General features: G+C 40.1%; 1 protein-coding gene across 5 annotated transcripts in view; it reads left to right on the forward strand.

The window, feature by feature from the left end:
• Positions 1 to 18,840, forward strand: part of MTRR (5-methyltetrahydrofolate-homocysteine methyltransferase reductase) — a 146,397-nt gene that overhangs the window by 109,584 nt on the left and 17,973 nt on the right. For 4 of the 5 annotated variants that reach the window (XM_030551684.1, XM_030551686.1, XM_030551683.1 and 1 more), the window contains one exon: positions 6,802 to 6,920. In XM_030551684.1, the coding sequence (XP_030407544.1) occupies positions 6,802 to 6,920 (119 nt within the window). Of the gene's footprint in view, positions 1 to 6,801; positions 6,921 to 13,915; positions 15,060 to 18,840 lie in introns of those variants that run through there. The other variant, XM_030551687.1, reaches the window with a different exon arrangement.

Here is an 18,840-nt window from a genome sequence, read left to right on the forward strand (position 1 = left end):
TGTAGGTTATATTTTCCTTGTTTGTTTATGAGAAGGTCATAGGAGACAGTATCAAAAGTCAAGATATACCACATCTGCCACTTCCCTCCTATCTACAAGACTTGTTACCCTGTCAAAAAAAGCTATCAGATTGGTTTGACACGATTTGTTGTTGACAAATCCATGCTGTTATTTATCGCCTTATCATCTTCTAGGCAGGGCAGGGTGCAGGCACCAGCATTCCAAGCTGGTGCTTGGGGGGGCAATATGCAAGGGGCGGCAGCCCCTGTTGTTTTGCCCGCAAGCAGCGCGCTGAATTGCCGCCGCAGAGGACGGAGGCAGTCCATGCGCCTTTAGGCGGCAGGCATGTTCTGCGGTGATGGCAGTTCGGTGGCAGCTTCTATGTTTAGCTGTACACGGTGGCTTCAGCTAATCCTAGAAGCTGCCGCTGAACTGCCACCGCCACGGAAACACGCCTGCTGTCCTAAGGGCACATGGACTGCCGCCCATGGCTGCAATTTTGCGCGCTGCTTGAGGCGGCAAAAACTGTAGAGCCAGCCCTGCTTCTAGATGTTTGAAAATTGATTGCTTCATTATTTGCTCCTTTACCTTTCCAGGTACAGAAGTTAAGCTGACTAGTCAATAATTTCCTGGGTTGTCCTTATTTTCCTTTTTATAGATGGGCATTATATTTGCCCTTTTCCAGTCTTCTGGAATATCTCCCTCTTCCAAAGGGATATCTTCTTTCAAAGATAGTTTCTAATGGCTCAGATATCTTCTCAGTCAGCTCCTTGAGTATTTTAGGATGCATTTAATCAGGCCCTGGTGATCTGAAGACATCTAACTTGTTTAAGTAATTTTTTACTTGTTTTTTCCCTATTTTAGATCTGATCCTACCTCATTTTCACTGGCATTCACTATGTTAGACGTCCAATTGCCACCAACCTTCTTAGTGAAAATCGAAACAAATATGATTACAGTATAACAAACAGCAGTCACAATTCACCAGTTGCCTAGCACATTGTCATGTGTTTTGTGGACATCACAGTTAGGTGGAGTTGAAGGAGTGATTTGAAGAAGGATAATGTAGTGGCTTTGTGATGATATTATGCACATGTGATGGGATATACAAATCCCATACTGGGCAACAAGGGTTAAGGAGCTGCTCTGGGCACAGCCAGTCCTACCCTGCCATACCTGCAGGAGATGCACACACGATAGATCAGGGATCTCAAACTCAAATCACCACACGAGGACTAGTACATTGGCTGGAGGGCTGCATCACTGACATCTTTTCATATAAAGATACAAAAGACCCTCCCGTCCCACTCCCGGCCCCACACCCACTCTATCTCTTCCATGAGGCCCCGCCCCTCCTCCACCTCTTCCCACCCTTTCCCCGCCCCCTTTCCAACCCCTTCTCCAAATCCCCACTCCTGCCCCGCCTCTTCTCCGCTTCCTCCCCTGAGGGTGCGGCTCCCCACTCCTCCCCTCTGCCTCCTGGAAAGCGCTGTTTGGTGGCGGAAAGCGCCTGGAGGTAGGCAGAGGAGCGGGGATGCAGCGCGCTGGGGGGAAACGGGGGCGGCAGATGATGGGAGCTTGGCGACCGCAGGAAATAACTCCGGGGGGGGAGCTTTGTGAGCTGAAGCAAATAACTCTGTGGACTGCATGTTTGACAGCCTGCTATAGATGGTGTTAAAAGGGAGCAGAACAGCTCATTTGTGGGCAAACCAGGGAGGAGAACAGACCTGCAACTTGCACCTCCTGAGGAAAGGGCTGAGGGAAGGCAGGATCTCTCTCAGCAACAACTGCCGGAAGGTTCCTTCCTGAGGGAAGAGAGAACCTGCTTCAGATGCACTCTGAAAGGGAAGTGTTTCCTTCTCCCTCTCTCTCTCATATGAATTGTTTGTTTGTGTTAATTCCCCTTCGCTTGTTTGTGGACTACCAGGACAGGGGAGAGACTGAGAATTGACCTGGCCACAGGGCCAGATCACAGGAGGAGGCAGCTGCTGCCCTGAGAGAGAGAGAGAGAGAGAGAGAGAGAGAGAGAGAGAGAGAGAGAGCTGCCACAACAAGCATGGCCACAAGGAGTGATAGGAAGTGGTCCAGAGAGGGCAGCCTCAAGGCACTCCTGGGAGTCAGACAGGGCCGTAGCAACAAAGAACATGGCCCCCTCCGAACATATGTCCGGGGCTGCTTACAGTGCAGAAACTGGAATGCGGTATTTGTTTTATACAATATACAGGGTTCATATTATGTATACATAGGCCTACAGTGTACATGTATTCCGTATTTACGCAAAGCACTTCTTTCGAGCCTTGTTCTCTGCAAATTGGTTAATCAATGCGTCGTATCCAGAGATCTGGCAATCTTGTTTTCGATTGAGATAACTGCAAGCGCAGAAAGCCTGTCATCTGTCATGGTTGAGCGCAGGATATTCTTGATCAGTTTTATTCTGCTGAAGCTCCTTTCAGCACCAGCGACAGTAACTGGTGTGGTCAGAAGAATTCTGATGCAAATGCAAAGATTCGGATATATCTCCTGAAAGCTGTTCTTATATATGTACGTTAAAAAATTGTTTGCCGTGACAAGTCCTCTCTCTTTCTCGATGACATAAATAAAATGATTCAATTCCATTATGAGTTCGTTGGCTTCAATGTCTCCCATTTTTCTTTCAAAATTTTTGCTGTGATTCTCCAGTTCATTTTCTCTGTGACACTGCTTCAGGCTGTTAGCGTTGTACAGAAATCCAAACAACTTATACCATTCCATGAGTTGGTCAAATCGCAATGAAACAGAAGATATGGCCTGATCAGTGAGAACAAGAAAAAACTGCGATTTGAATTTTTCTTCGGCAGAAAGACGACTCGAATCATCAGCACATTCGTAATCAAACATTCTCTTCTTACGTTGCACCCTGGTTTCTGGAAACACCTGCTCAATACCCATATGCTCTGCTATTTCACGTGCATTTGTGACCACAGAGTTATATCCTGTATTTCGATAGTCTTCCAAAAACTTCATTGTAGCACCGACTTCTGCCTGCAGTATGTCAATTGACACATCTGGCGACTGAATTAATTTGCTGGTTTTATTGACGTGAAATAGTATATCGTACCACGTGTACACAGTCAGCACAAAAGGCCACGTAGTAACATGGTCTAAAAGCACACCGGCTTCTGTTGCTGTATTGCCATCTTTCTTTTCGAGCGCATATTCTCGCAAAGATGACAAAGCATTACACAATTCTTCAAGGTGATAATGCAATGGCTTCACAGCATCAATTCTCGACTCCCAACGAGTGTCCGATAACCCTTTAACAGATATTGGCATATGTTCTTGAAGTATATCCCAACGTGAAGGTGAAGAAGAAAAGATAATGTATATTCTGTTAATCAGACCGAAAAAGTCAACGGCCTATTTCGATGACTTTGCCACGTCTGAGATCACAAGATTCCAAGTGTGAGCTCCAGGTGGTACATACAAGGCATGGTCATTTATTTCTAGCATGCGGTCTTGAACTCCTTTATTCTTTCCTCTCATATTTGCACCGTTATCATAAGCTTGGCCTCTCATGTCAGCAATGTCTATTCCTAAGTTGTTTGCCTTTTCAAGAAACGCTTCCAATAAGCCCTCGCCAGTTGTATCATGAACATTAAGAAAACCAACAAATGCTTCACGAATATTGACACCATCTTCACCGTTGCATTCAACAAAGCGTAACACCACAGACATCTGTTCTTCATGTGACACGTCAGGAGTACAGTCCAAAATAACTGAATAATATTTTGCTTTTTTAAGCTGCGCTATGTTGGCCTCTTGAATGTTACTGGCAACAAGTTGAATCAGCTTGTTTTGGATCTGTGGACTGAGGTACTGAACATGTGTCTCTGCCTTCTTAATCCTCTGTAAAAGTTCGCTGAGGACAGTATCATACTTTGCAAGCAATTCAAACAGTCCCAAAAAGTTGCCATTCGAAGGATCGCCGAGCTTTTCATTACTTCCTCAAAATGCCAAGTTTCTTTCAGACAAGAAAATAACGACATCAACCATGCGTTTGACAACATTTCTCCGGAAATCTATTTCTTTCAGAAAAGCCTGCAATTCGAGTTGGTCAATAGATGTACGGTTTACTATTCCTGACCGAAGGTCAAACCATTTCACCATACAGTCTTGATGACCTTTGCCTGTTTCATGCTGCTGAAGTCTTTTTGACAGTGCTTTCCAAGCAGATGTTCCATGATGTAGCGGTATGTCGCCAGTGCCAAATAATTTACAACAAAAACAAAAAATGGCATCTTTCTGAACTGAGTACATTAACCATGAACGTCTTATTTTCTCGCCATTTGCCATGGTTCGATAGAAATGAGTACTTGTGAACCTCCGTCTTTCCTCGTTAAATGGAAATTCGTAACTTTCATTCTGCTGCAGTGGGCCACGTGCAACAATGTCACACACTTGCCTGTCCGATATTATAGACAGCCAATCTCCTGGATCATCAGTCAGTGGTTCAGATTCAGATACTTCTTTCCCGGCAGCAGCTGGAATATCTGTCACAGTTTGTTTTATAGAACAACTGGCTTCACCTTCGACCTCACTTGAAGCACTTCTGGATACTTCTGGATACGATTCGTCGCTGCTAGCGCTGTCACTTTCATGTGCCTGTACCTGTACGTTGGATTGCAGCGCAAAATACGTTGACAACTTTGGAATTTTCTCAAGTTCCTTCTCGGCATCTTTTGCTGCCTTTTGTTTACTAGGTCTGCTCTTATACATTCTCTTAGACATCACAAAGCACGCTTCTGCGTTGGAAAAGATAAAAAACTAAACAACTAAATTAATAACATTTATCCGTCGACCGCCATTATGAACGCAAATACACATTCTTTGAATGGGTCCAACTAAAATTCGAAACTGACCGACAGACAACTGATGTAGCCAATAGCATTATGATGTATCATAGTGACTTCACGGTTTTGTCAGTAAAACCGACATGGATTGTGCAATAGCATCAATAAATGTCACTTACCTAGTTATACCTTACATTTTTTTTGCCACGTTTAGGGGCCCCCTTCCTTGCAGGGCCCCCTCCGGTCGGAGGGTACGGAGCGCGCTCGCTACGCCTCTGGAGTCAGATCTTTGATAGCCCTCACAGGGCCTAGGCTGGAACCCAGTGGAATGGGAGGTCCCTGGCTCCCCTACCAACCTGCCCTCCACCCCACATGTTGGAGGATCTAAGCCCTGACAAGGCAATGCTCCCCACAAAAGCAAACCATTTCAGTGCAGCTACTCTTACGCAAAAGGGGTGGCATTTAAGAAATCACAGAGGTGCCTGAGGAAAAACTGCACCGATGGATAGTGATGTTGACATCACTGGCAGAGCAGAGGTGGGGGTTGACATGATTGGCTTTAAAAGAAAAAGACAAGCAGTTTGTGTTCGATGCAGAGAAACAGGGGGAACTAATAGAGGAATGCAGGGGCGGGTAATGTGGTTAGAAGGATGATCCAAGAAGATACTTTTAGTAACATTTTCAGTGGATTTAAGGAGGCAAAATTGCATTTGTCAAAATCAGAGAGGAAGGTGTTGCAATATGTGAGATGTTGGAGGGCCTGGATAAGTTTTGTCTGTGTGGGCAGAGGGAAGTCTGGATCTCAGAAGTGTTTTGCAGGAAGAAGCAGCAAGAGTTAGAGATGGCCTGGATGTGAAGGTCATCAGAGAAAGCTGAGTCAAAAATAATGCCCAGACTATTGACCTGAGTTGCAAGGTCTCTTTCCTGGTGGTGCTGTCCACAGTGATGGAGAAAAGGGCCTCTTCTAAGGCAGATGTCTTATTTTATCTTTTATTTTTTAGCTGAACTAGTTCAATTGAGCGAGCATTGGAGTGAAGATCTAAAGGTCCCATTTCAAATCTGGCTTCTTGTGGTAGATTCTCTATCACTGACAATTTTTCATCCAACATTGGATGTTTTTCTAAAAGCTATGCTCTAGGAATTTTTTCAGGGAAGCTCTCTGGGCTGTGGTATACAGATTAGATAACCACAGCAATCCCTTCTGGCCTTAGATCTGTGACTCTCTTCTCCCAACCATCCCTTTGAAAACCTTCTCTCTTCAATTGGGGGTAGGGAAATTTTATAATATTGTAAACCTCTGGGGAACCCTGTTAACCTTATTTCTAGCTAGGTAATTATTATTTTCAATTAAGATGGCACAAACAGACCAATATGGAGAATATTTAATGTTCAACAGATGGTTCAATTTTTTTTGAGAGAAAAATGTGTATGTGTGTCTCTCTCTTCCCACTCTTCACACAAGGAGTCAGTCTTGCAGTTCCAGAGACACTCACATTTGACTCTTTTCCATAATAATAAGTGATGATGGGAGCAGGGGTCACAAGTGGAAGGAAAGAAACAGTTTAAGATTAGCACCAAGAAACCTTGTTTCCTCAGAGTACTACAGGTCAAAATTTCAAGAATCGCTAAAAATGCCTCTCCTAAATTTGTGATTGTATCAGTTTTCATATTCAGAAACCCATGTTTCTGTGTGCATTTACCCACTTTTGGATATGTGGATAGATAGACTGCAAATTTGGCATCTATATTTTCAGAGACCTAAGCTGGGAAGTTTAAGCAGACTACTGTCATTCAAGTGTAATTCATTAATGTGCTCTGTGTGCCTGTGTACGTGTGTGCATGTGTGTGGGAACATATATATATGAAAAAAGGTAGACATACACAACTTTTAAAGCTCCAAAGACCACATGATCATTTGACTGCCTACAGAATTTCTTCAGTTATATTGTAACAGTATTTAATTTCATTCTAGGTCTCCATTTTTGCTCGTCCAATCAACACTTTCCACTTACCTTCAGATCCATCTGTCCCTTTTATGATGGTGGGTCCAGGAACTGGAGTTTCACCTTTTATTGGTTTTCTGCAACATAGGTATGTGCTGCATTATTACATGAAAAGCTACCAGTTTGTTATGTTAAGGAATATGTTTCATAACATCTGGAGCCGGATAGACGTAATAGGTAACTTGTTTCTGTTGTTTCTGGTTGGACATATTCTCATGACGCTTATTACAACATCACTAGGGTTTTTGTTGGAAACAATTTTATTTTAATTTTCATAGTGTCTAAATTCATGGAACACGTGTTTTCACATAAATGTGCCTGATATAGGGGGAATTGGATGGTTCAAGGGACTGATAAGAAGAAACAAAATCTTTCATTTCTGGGTCTCTAGTAGGAGACCAGAAGAGGTCAATAGTTACTGAAAGTTGTTCCTATGCTGTTGTTTGACCTAAGAGAAATAAATTCATATTCTCAGTTCATTTCCTTCAGAACTGGAGTCCACATCACAAAACTTACAATGGCAAATGGAATTTCTTGACAGCCTTTCTGGCAGTCTTTTTTAAGAGGCCTTGTATTGAATGGGCATGAATATTGGAGTCCCTGCTGACTCTAGGGATATGTTTAAATGGCAAAACAAATACCTGTGGCAGCAAGTCTCAGAGTCTAGGTCAATAGGCTTGGACTTATGCTGTAATGCTGAAAAAAGCTGTGTAAGCATTCAGGTGCAGGCTCTGAAATCCAAGAGTGGTTTTAGAACTCAAGGTCCAGCCCAAACCCAAATATTTAAACAGCTATTTTTAGCACCATAGCATGAGGCTCAGTCTGTAAACCTGGCCTTTGAGACTCAATGCTGTGGGGTTATTTTAGCTTTGTAGACATACCCCAACAGATCCCACCAGGTGATGGCCGAAGAATGTAAGCAAAATTTGGGGGATACATGCCAATGCTACCGCTGTTCCTGTTCTGCAGATGAATAAAGGGCATTGTACCCCAAAAACAGATGTAGGGTACCCCCAGAATAGCTCACCTATTACCCCTCCTGTGTTTACTACAGATTTCCTAAAAACAACCCACTTATTAACCATTCTGTTTTCTTAAGGTATGGTCTCCAGGGTAGCTAAGGAAATACCTGGAGAACATGAATACAGCCTTTCAATAAATAACTGACAGAAACAGTATTTTTTTCCAAAACAAGGCATCTTTGGATTAGTATAAGCAATAATCTCTAATACAGTAGTAGTAAACAAGTTAAAGAGCACCCCAGCCACAATAACATACAGTTGAAATGGTTCTTAGTGGTTGTACCCTGTCACAGATGGCCAATGTCACAGGCTGCTGACAGAAATTTCTATATGCTTTAAATCTTATACATTTCTTTCACTATCAACACTCATAGATATATCTTTATTAACCCACACATGTATACTAACACTATACTATGCTTTTCTATACTGTACTATAATTATAACTGGCAAGCTTACTCTGTTGACTTCTGCTGCCATTGCTGCTTCTTCAGGTCTGCTGCTGTTCTTCTCTGCTTTGTTCTTCAGTTCCTACTCCTTCAGCTGCTCCGCTGACACACTGCCTTTTACAGTGTCCTGTCAGAACTTTCTAGACGCATAACATCATCAGATCTTTCCTGCACATGCTCAGTACCAAACATTATCTCACATTCTTTAACGCATGCCAACGTTCCACAAGTGCTTACTGCCATTCGTTACCCAAGAGTTATGTTTACATCATCTGACCTTTCGCTTTTGACCTTTCCCCTACATTTGTTCTGCACATGCTCAGAAATATCATGTGATCTGGAGCTTCCAATAGTGACTCCTGCTTATTCAAAATGGAGGTCAGAAATGCAAGATGGACTCTGGAGAATTTCTCCAGTAACAGATTCACTCTCCAAAGCAGTCAGTCCAGCATCTTTTATTAAATGTACTACTGAAAAAAATCTATTTAGCAAAATACAGAACAATTAAAATCCTGTAATTGATGTACACGATGATGTACATGATGTCTAATTTATCTGACTAGTAAAATAACCTGATATATAATCTCAGTTTGTTTATTTTATTATTCTGGTGTTACTTTATAATCATACTCATACACTCTCACATATTAATAGAAACAAAAGAGGCATTGTATCCGCTTTAACATGCAGTAAAAATGATACTTAGCTGGTGTACAGTTATGCTAGAAACAGCAAAAATAAATATCAGTAATAAATCATATTATTCACATTGTGACATTAACAAGAGATAGGACTTAATATCTGAAAAAAAAATTGTGTGGTGTTAGGCAAGAAGTAGTAATTTCACTAGCCTCCATGTTTGTGTGGGAATAAACAGCTTCTGTGTACCGATGGATTTTATAGACCATATTTTTGGGGTTATTTTATTATAAGGAGACAAGAAAGACAGCATACTTTTTTTAAAATACTAAATGTGCAATAGTTCCCTACGTTCAGATGGGAATTTGTTTTATTACGCTGACTGTCTTCTCTCCTTCCTTCCTCCTTCCATCAGAAAATAAGGAACTCAGTATAAACTTGTGTATTGGTATAATATACAGTATTTTTTGGCAAAGCAAACCTTCCTTACTGTAAAATATACAGTAGCTAGTGGTTAAATGACTTTAGGATAGGGGACATCGACATATCTTTCTGGTTATCTACCAATGATACACTTATACCACAGTCAAGTACAGAGAAGACCTTTTCCCTTCTGTTCTTCTTATAACTTCCATTTATGAGTGGAGCAGAGGTAGATTTTATCGCACGTTGCTGAGTGGCTGAAGTTAGCTGGTCCTGTGAATGCCCTGTCGATGTGTGGATATGTACTGATTGTCTCTTTTTAATGGTGTAGTTAAATTCTGGCTTCAGATTTTTTTAGCTTTTCACTTACTGAAATCAAATAGCATGTTCTCTGAAGCTCAAAAAGTAAAATGAAATTTTAAATATTATATACGCTATGCACAGATGCCCTGGTACTTCAAACACTAGTGTTTGCAGGAGCAGAACCGTAATCAACAAAAGAAATCCCACACCAAGACAGATTGTACTTTCTCTTTGTGTTTTGTCTTTTCAGCATTCCTTTTGTTACCAATAATTCCAGATTTGCTCATTCTAGTTTATTGGCATTTCAACTAATCAGGTTCCTTTCCTTGAGCACCACAATACTTAAGCTCAAACCAATCAATTTTCTAATTAATATGTATTCTGTAATCAATTAGTCACCAATATATTTTTCTCCTTCTGCAAGAAAAGGAGCTAGGAAATATTTCCTGGAGTCAATTTTAGAAGTGCTTTCAATAACTTGTTCATAACTCATCTCTTTCCCTTCTTCACATGTCATATCACTTTTTTTTTTAATTTAAACACCAATCAAAGACTTATCTAAGCTAAAACAGAAACAAGAGAGCATCTGTTTTTACGGTGGTTTATTGTTCATCTGGTCATATTGTGTGGGAATAGTTACTATATGAGCCATTATAAAGAATAAATAATCCTACCTAGAGTTAACACGCCACTACTTAGATATGTATGATTACACAGAGGAGAATGCTGAACAAAGTTTATTATTACCTTCAGAAATAGAGGACACAAGTAAATATTTAATTGTAAACATTTCCATGGGAGATCATTGTTATTTTACATGTGATATTTAAGTGCAGTACCATCAACTCAGAGCTCGATTATTTTTGGAGCAGGTTTGTTTCATATACTACAAATACTGCAATAAAATATTCTTTGACATGTTGTTTTTGGACAATGGCCCAACCTTTTTCTTATGCACTGATGTGGGCTATTTCCCATTCATTTCTGAAGAGTTTCAAACATACGTAAAGACAATTCTTCCGTTATTGTAGGAAAACAGTAGATTTGCAGAGCTTTTGTGTGTGTGATGGAAAAGACTAGTTTTTGGACTCAAATCTTTGCAGATCTGTTTTCTAACCTGCTTCTGACTTAACATATAGGTTTAAAGCATGAACTCAGTGCTTTTGTTTTTAATTTACACTGTGAGATTTGGAAGAGTAGGTGATGATGTGTCAGTAATGGGGGGAAAAAACTAGGGAAGTATGTGTATGTGAAGCATGAAATTGAATCGTTGCAATGTCAAATGATTTTCTGTTGGGTAATAAATTCTTAGGAAAATATTAATTGGGACAGGCAGAAACTGCATTTACTGATGTAGAGGTGTTTAAGAGGATTTGTTGTCTAAGTTTACTCTCGTTATTACTACTAAAGAAAATCATAGTGTGCATGGTTTAACAAGCTAATATATTTGCTGCTGCTACTAATTTCCTACATATTATAATGATGGCAATACCCTGTTGTTGTTAAGGGGCTGTTTGGGACAGCCAGGATTTTTTAGATTTAATCAAATTTTTATGTAGTTACAAGCCAAGGCATTTTAAGTTTCTAATGCTAGTCCATAGCCCCTGAGGGTATAATGACCTGCTAAAATGTTTTGTGAATTTAAAGCTTGTTTAAACATCGCAAGGTCAGTATATTCAACCTAAAAATTTAAATAAATTTACAGCTGTGGTTGCGTGAGTCAGGGCCAGTGGTCATTTTCAGTAGCTCTTAAACATGTCATCTCAATTATCCTTCAATCCACTCTTGAACCAGGGAGGAGAAGCAAGACAGGTTCCATTAAATTTCTCTTCAGTTCCGTTTTCTTGAGATGTTGCAGCAAAAGCTTGTCTAGAGTGACTTCTGATCAGGAGAAAAATCATTTGAAAGAGCATATTTAGCAGCTAGAAAAATCACAGCAAAAACGAAAAAACATTATCAGAACCTAAGATGTACACACACAATATGCTCAAACAATTCCACCTTAATTTCTATTTATTGATTGATTCATTTGGAAATTTATTCATCATGGTGGTGGTAGTAATACTTTTACTGTGATAAAGCACTTTTCGTTTGTAGATCTCAAAGCATATTGCAAAGGTGGATGAGAATTAGGGCCCTTACTAGCAAAACACTTGCATGGGCTTAAGTGCTTTATTGAACTGGAATGTTAGTGAGCAGCAAATTTGTCAGATTTAGTCTTTTAACAAAAATGTCAACAAAATTTCCAAAATGAAACTGTAATTATTACAATGTGTCTGACACACGCACATTCAAAGAGGACACAAAGTACACAATGATGGAGGGAAAGTGAAAGAGCATCATGCTGCTTTATGTGCTCCTATTCCTTCTGAGCTGAATTTAAATACTGTTGATTTCCTTTCAAACATAGTACATGCCTTGTTTATACGAATAACATTTTATAGAGAGTGATGAATTCTTTACAAGAGGAAGGATGTGTGCATTGGTTAGAACAAAAGACTGGGAGCCAGAGCTCCTGGCCTCTATTTCTAGTTCTATTTTATATTGTGTGACCTTGGACAAGTCTCTTAACCAGTCTGTACCTCAGGTTACCTTTTTGCTATAATGGTGTGTTTAATTAGCTTCCACAAATAGTGAGATTTAATTATTGTTTGTAAAATACCAGGAGATCCTTAGATTAAAAATGTTATGTAAGAGCAGTGTTATATGTGGCTTGTATAGACACCAGGTGTACTCTTTCAACTTGTGCATGAGCATATGAAAGGCAGAATTTGACTTTCTATGTTTCTTCTGACTTCCTTGAACTTTCTGGAGGACTCAGACTGATGCTCAACTGGTATAAATTGGCAGAGCTTCATTAAATAAATGGAGCAACACTAATATATGCCATTTGAGGATGTAGTCCTGGATGCATAACTGTGAAAACTGCTACTTCCACACATGACTTCACACACCAACTGTATTTCCAAGGAATCTCACACTCGCCTGTTAGTCACCCAATTGTATGGAGGACCCAAGTAGTCAGATGCACACCTGTTATCTACCAGGTTGCAGGGGTGACCAAACGATAAAGGTTCATTTTTGGATGTTTAGAGCGGGAACAGTTGTGGCACAGTGTTGGAGCGTGCAGGCACTGAGACGTATGGCTTTACCTTAATGGTTTATTAGTGATACAGAAACAATATTGACTAACAACTCTGTTTATACAAGAAAACACACAATATACTCATACAAAGAAAGACACAATGTACAGTTAAACCCAAAAGAAAATCTTGTTAACTTCCAAAAACAATTAATTACAAAGCATACTTACTAATACAAACCAATGCAAAAACATTACGGCCGGCAGACGCGTAAGCTCCACTGAAACACGAGAGCTGAAAGAGGCTTCGAGGTGATCAGGCTTGGTTACGGGTGCACTCGAGGTGCAAGTGACTCAGGTGCGTTCTCCTCTCTGCCTGCCAAACTGTGGGCAGGACAGATATACCCAAAGTGACGCCCCCCCCCCCCCCCAAGGTCTAGTGAAGAAATCTCTGACAGCTATATGGGGCTTCTCGTCTACCAAATAAGGTTAAATAAACTATAGATAGGGTTTCGCCGAGTTTCCCCGAAAAGGCGGGGGATATTCTGTTGCAAGCTGTTTGCAAAATATCTGTAAAGTTGCAACAGAGCGGTCAAACTTCAGCCTCAGCCTTTACTGGAAGCTGTTTGCAAAATATCTGTAAAGTTGCAACAGAGCGGTCAAACTTCAGCCTCAGCCTTTACTGGAATGGTCAACCCTCAGCCTTTACTGGCAAAGACAATAACAGGAAACAGCTCAGTGTACGTGCTGGCTTTGCATCTAAGCATGGAGGCCAGGGCAGACATGCAGAAGCAGGCCTGGTGTTACAACATCGCCTTTTAAGCTGTATTTGAATTGGTAGATTTTCCTTTGTGAGTGCCCTGATGCCTCCTGTGACTCTTTTTATAAAATGTGACACACTGACAGATTTCCTTCCAAATACTGTGAGGAGCTGACCGTAACAGAATTGTAATAGAATACTAATTATTTAAATTTTTCTGTATTGTTAATTTAAAAAATGTTGCCATCAAAGTTGGCAGAAATACATTTTAAATGCCTGTTAGGACACTATGACAGTGTTATCAGACATCCTTTTCACATGATAAATAGTGTAAGTTTAACTATTAATTTTCATATTTAGCACCCAATCCTGACCATGGCCTGCATCATCTTTTGGCACATGTAGGTCATCTGAAGTGGCTGTGCATTGGGAGACGTTAGGTTGGTGTGTAAGAGACTGAGGAAGGGAAAGAAAATGGATGCATTCAACAGCATGAAGCAGCAAAGAAGATATAAATGAAGTGTAGTAACCTCCTTGCACAGCCAATGGGTGAGGAAGAAATCAAAACAACCAACAACACCGCGGTATACTTTGTAGAGTGAGATGGTGCTCTCCCTGCTTCTTCCCCTCCCCTCCTCATTGCCATTGCAGAGGCCGGGATAAAAGGTTCCTCTCATCCCCAGTATCTTCTAGCTAGCTCTGTTTCTGAACTGAAAACCAAGAAGATGTCTTCAGGCAACACATCTCCTTTATCAATCCTTCACGTGGGACGCAATCTAATCCTTTCCTCCAATCTATTTCCCCATGCTGGGATTTTCAGATGGCATTAAGTAAGCTGTAAGCTTCCCCAGCATCATTTTTCAAAGCTTGAATGCATTTTATTGCAATTAAACTGGACAGATTCTGGGAATGGGAAAGAAGTAGGCAGCCACCTAAGTTATGTATGACTGCCCTTTGGAAGCGAGCCTAGGGGAATCCTCTCTCAGGACTCAGAGTAGCCTCTGTTGCTGAGAAGACCTGAGGGGCATGGAGTTTCTGTGATTGTGAGCAGAATCAGGCCCTTAGTGAATAGGAAAGATTCTCTGGGTGTTGACTGTGTATGTTTTGATTGCCCTGAACATTTTGGAACCATATGGTAGAACATAGTGAAGAACACATTCCTATTAATAATAATTAATAATAAAACTTCTTATATATTGCTTTTAGTCTTCAAAGTGCTGTACATACACTGAATGATCCTCACAATACTTCTGGTAAGTAGGTGGGTATTAGTATCCCCCTTTTTTAAAGATGAGAGAAAACTCAAAAGGAAAAAGAGGGCAAGTGAATGACCCAAGGCACAGAGGCAATTATTCTCAGATATGAGACTAGTACTTGAGAGTTTGGTACTAAGACTGTGGGACTAATGTGTGTACTCCATGCTTTTTACAAGTTTCAGTCAATGTTTCCAACCAAGCTGCTTGACGTGTATAGTAAAAACAAACAAAAAATTGTGCTTTGAATTTGTGCTTAATCATCTGATAAGATCCTAACTTTAAAATATACCACAGTTCTGAAAATCTGCAGTGTTTTGAGGAATGCATAAACACCCAGTGTCCAAACAAGAACTTCTTGAAACTGCATAAAAGAATCTTAGATCTTACTCAAAAATATTATTTGAATTTCACAAACTTCCATCCAACATTGTTTGCACCTGATCTGTTTTGTTTTTAATCTTATTTTTGACAGTCAACAGATTTTGCTTAATAAATTCTTCAAGTGCTTGCTCATGTCCATTCCACATTAGACATGTGCCAGCTGCATGCACCATTGCTGAAAATTTTTCCCTCAGTGAATCTATCAGGCAGTCTCTAGCTCCCTCTGGTGCCATGCACCAGATTAAGGGGTAATGCTAGACACACACCCTTTCAGTTCCTTCTTAGTGCCCATGACGGTTTCTGGAACAACTCCTCTTGCTTTGGCAAGGCTTCTTCTCGATAGTTTTGTACTCTGTTTCATAGTTTGTTAGTTTGAAATATAGTTAGCCTAGTTTGCCCAGGGTGGATAAAAATTATTTATTTTTTTAAAAAACAAATTTTAAAAGTTGGATTTTTTTTATTTAAATTGGATTCTTTTTGATGAAATGCTTTTTGAGGAAAAAAAACCTATCTAAAGATAGTTTTAATTAAGATACATTATAGCTCAAAGATATCTCATCATGGAATAAGGATTATAAATTCTTGTTCTATAGTATGAGATGATATATTCATGTAATATTTAAGAAGAGTTTTGTAAATGAGTTCCAATAGTTCATGGATTAGGGACCCAATCTTATGGTGTTCCTGGGGCTTCTGTATAGATTATTTAGGTTTAATCTTTCTATCTACCCAATGGGACTCAGTGCTCAGTCTAGAAGATACTATCAGAGATGCTTAGTTTTATAGTTCTCACACTATGAATTTGTGTCTCCAGAGATAACATGCTTGTTAACAGCAAAAATGTTTTAAAATAAATAAATAAATAACTTAGAGGTGAGAAATAACAGACCTCAACCCTATTGTCCCTCTGCAAATTTGTATACACAGTGTCAATCCCTTACCGCTCTCTACAAGTGCAAAGTTTCAAAAAGTTCAATAAATAGAAGATTGTTGGGGGCGGAATAGATCTGACAAGGAAAAGTCTGGAGATAAATGTGAGAAGGGAGGGACAGGCAGTAGAAACAAAAGTGAAACTGTTTGAGCAGCATATTCCAGAAGGCTTGAGATCTTTCTGAGTGTAGCCTTCATTGATCTGAGATCTACCATACCATTCTCTCACTAGAAAGAAAAACCTATAATGTCAGCAGGCCGTAAAAGAGAGCCAGTTTGGGAATATTTTAATGAAGTTCCTCTAGTTGAGGGTAAGACAGGCATGCATGCAAAATGCAAAGAGTGCAACAAAGAAATGCAAGGCCTGGTTGCCTGAATGAAACAACATCATGAGAAGTGTTCCTTCTCAGGAGGAAGCTATGTTGAAGATGATGAAAGGAACATGCAGGATCTTCAGATTGGTAAACTTTTTTATTTCACACTTCTTTCTTAAGGACTGCCTGTCTTCCTTCTGGACTATTCTTGGATTCTCATATTTGAGCAAAAAAGATAGTTGTTACTCTATGGTACTATCATTTTAGATGCAGTTGTGATAAAAAATAAATAGCTGAAATAGGCAGATCTTCCTTTTACAATTTCACTTTTAAAGTAGTACCAGGGGTGGCTCTAGACATTTCGCTGCCCCAAGCAGGGCGGCATGCCGCAGGAGGTGCTCTGCTGGTCACCGAAGCTGCGCGGGACCAGCAGACCCTCTGCAGGCACACCTGCGGGAGGTCCACCGGAGCTGCCTGCCACCCTCCCGGCGACTGGCAGAGCACCCCCCGCCGCATGCCACCCTGAGCTTAAGCTTGGCATGCTGGGGTCTGGAGCCGCCCTTGAGTAGTATTGAGTGTCAGTGAATGCAATGAGTAATACTAAATGAGCAGTATAGTAAAAATAATTAAATAACTGCATTGATTTATTTTGTTTAGGCGAATCCATCCTTAACATACAGGATTCTGAAGGCTATCCACCTTCAAGATCACCATCATTTTCTATAGTTTCAGGGTATCTGCCAATGACAGTATTTCAGTCACATCATGTATGTTACATAGCCACAGTATATCACCTGTAGCAAAAAGAAAAAAACCCTCCATCATCCAGAAAGAACCATAGATAAGTTTGTGATAAGAACCAGCAGATTACCAAAAAGAGGTAATTGATGAAAAAATTGCCCGGTTTGTTTATGCAACAAACTCCTTTCCATATGATTGAGAACCATACTTCATTAACATGATTCAGTCATTAAGACCAGGATATAGTGCACCCAACAGAGCAGACGTTGCAGGGAAATTGTGGATAAAGTGTATGAAAGAAATTGAGCAGTATTCAAAAAATCTAAAGGGTGAAATTGTTAACCTGAGGCATGATGGGTAGAGCAATGTCCAAAAGAAGAGAATGTCTTCCTTACAGAAACAATTGATACATGAGGAAATGCACACACAGCAGAATACTTACAGAATAGCAGTAAAAGCTATAACAAACTGTGGAAAAAAAAATTCAAATGTCTAGTACAGCTTGGTCACAGACGATGCTGCAAATGTATCCAAGATGAGAAGAAATTATTTAGAAGAGAGTCCCAAGCTAATAACATACCGTTGCAGTGCTCATTTGATGCACCTCCTAGCCAAAGACTTCAGTGTTCCAGAAATTGAGCCCAGGATGTTGTTGCTCAATGTTGTTGAAATTATAGACTCATAGACTCTAGGACTGGAAGGGACCTCGAGAGGTCATCGAGTCCAGTCCCCTGCCCTCATGGCAGGACCAAAATTGCAAAATATTTCCATAATAACCACTTTGCAGCAGCTGCTCGAAAAAAGTGAGAGAAACCAAGCAAACTCTTCCACAAGACATGCGATGGAACTCAGTGGTGGACTCTTTTGAGCACTTTATCAAGAACTGGCCTACCTGATGATAGTTTGTAAACAAAATCGTGAAAAAATAGATGGCACTGTCACAGCCAGAGTTCTCAGCATTGGGCTTAAGAGAAATGTTGAACACATGCTGAGTACCCTGAAGCCTGTTTCTGTAGCCTTGAACATAATGCAGGGAAATAGCTGTTTTATTGCTGATGCTGTTGAAATTTGGAAGGAACTGAGTGAGGGAAATATGCAATAGCAGAGTTAAATTGCAAGCATTAAAAAAATGAATGGAACAAGAACTACCTCCAGCTCATTATCTTGCAAATATTCTCAATACTCGGTACTAGGGTAAAACCTTGACTGCTGAAGAAGAGGAGTTGGCTATGATATGGACATCCAGCAATCATCCCTCCATAATGCCAACTATAATAAACTTCAGAGCTAAGAGTGAACCTTTTCAAGAAAGATATGTTGCTGATGATGTTTTAAAGAAAGTCACACCAGTGAACTCCTGGAAGTCACTTAGAGACTTCAGAGACTGTTGAAGTGATAATCTCACTTCTTCTGCTGGTGTAAAAAGAATATTTTCTTCCTTTGGATTAATTCATTCCCAACTGAGAAATCATTTGGGACCTCAAAAAGCAGGAAAGCTTGTTTTTCTTTTCCAGATTATGAACCAACAGGAAAGTGAAGGTAAAGATGACTGAGTTAGCTGCAGAAGCCAATATTTTAAGTTTCTTGTGTTGACCTGGCTGACATAGTTGATTTAATTTTTTTTGTTTAAATTTCATTTAACTATTTTAGTTAAAACAATATTAACAAAAACAAACCAGACTTTAAAAAACTCTCATGTTTAAATTCA

Source organism: Gopherus evgoodei, chromosome 2, assembly GCF_007399415.2.
Source record: "Gopherus evgoodei ecotype Sinaloan lineage chromosome 2, rGopEvg1_v1.p, whole genome shotgun sequence".
Classification (NCBI taxonomy): Eukaryota; Metazoa; Chordata; order Testudines; family Testudinidae; genus Gopherus; species Gopherus evgoodei.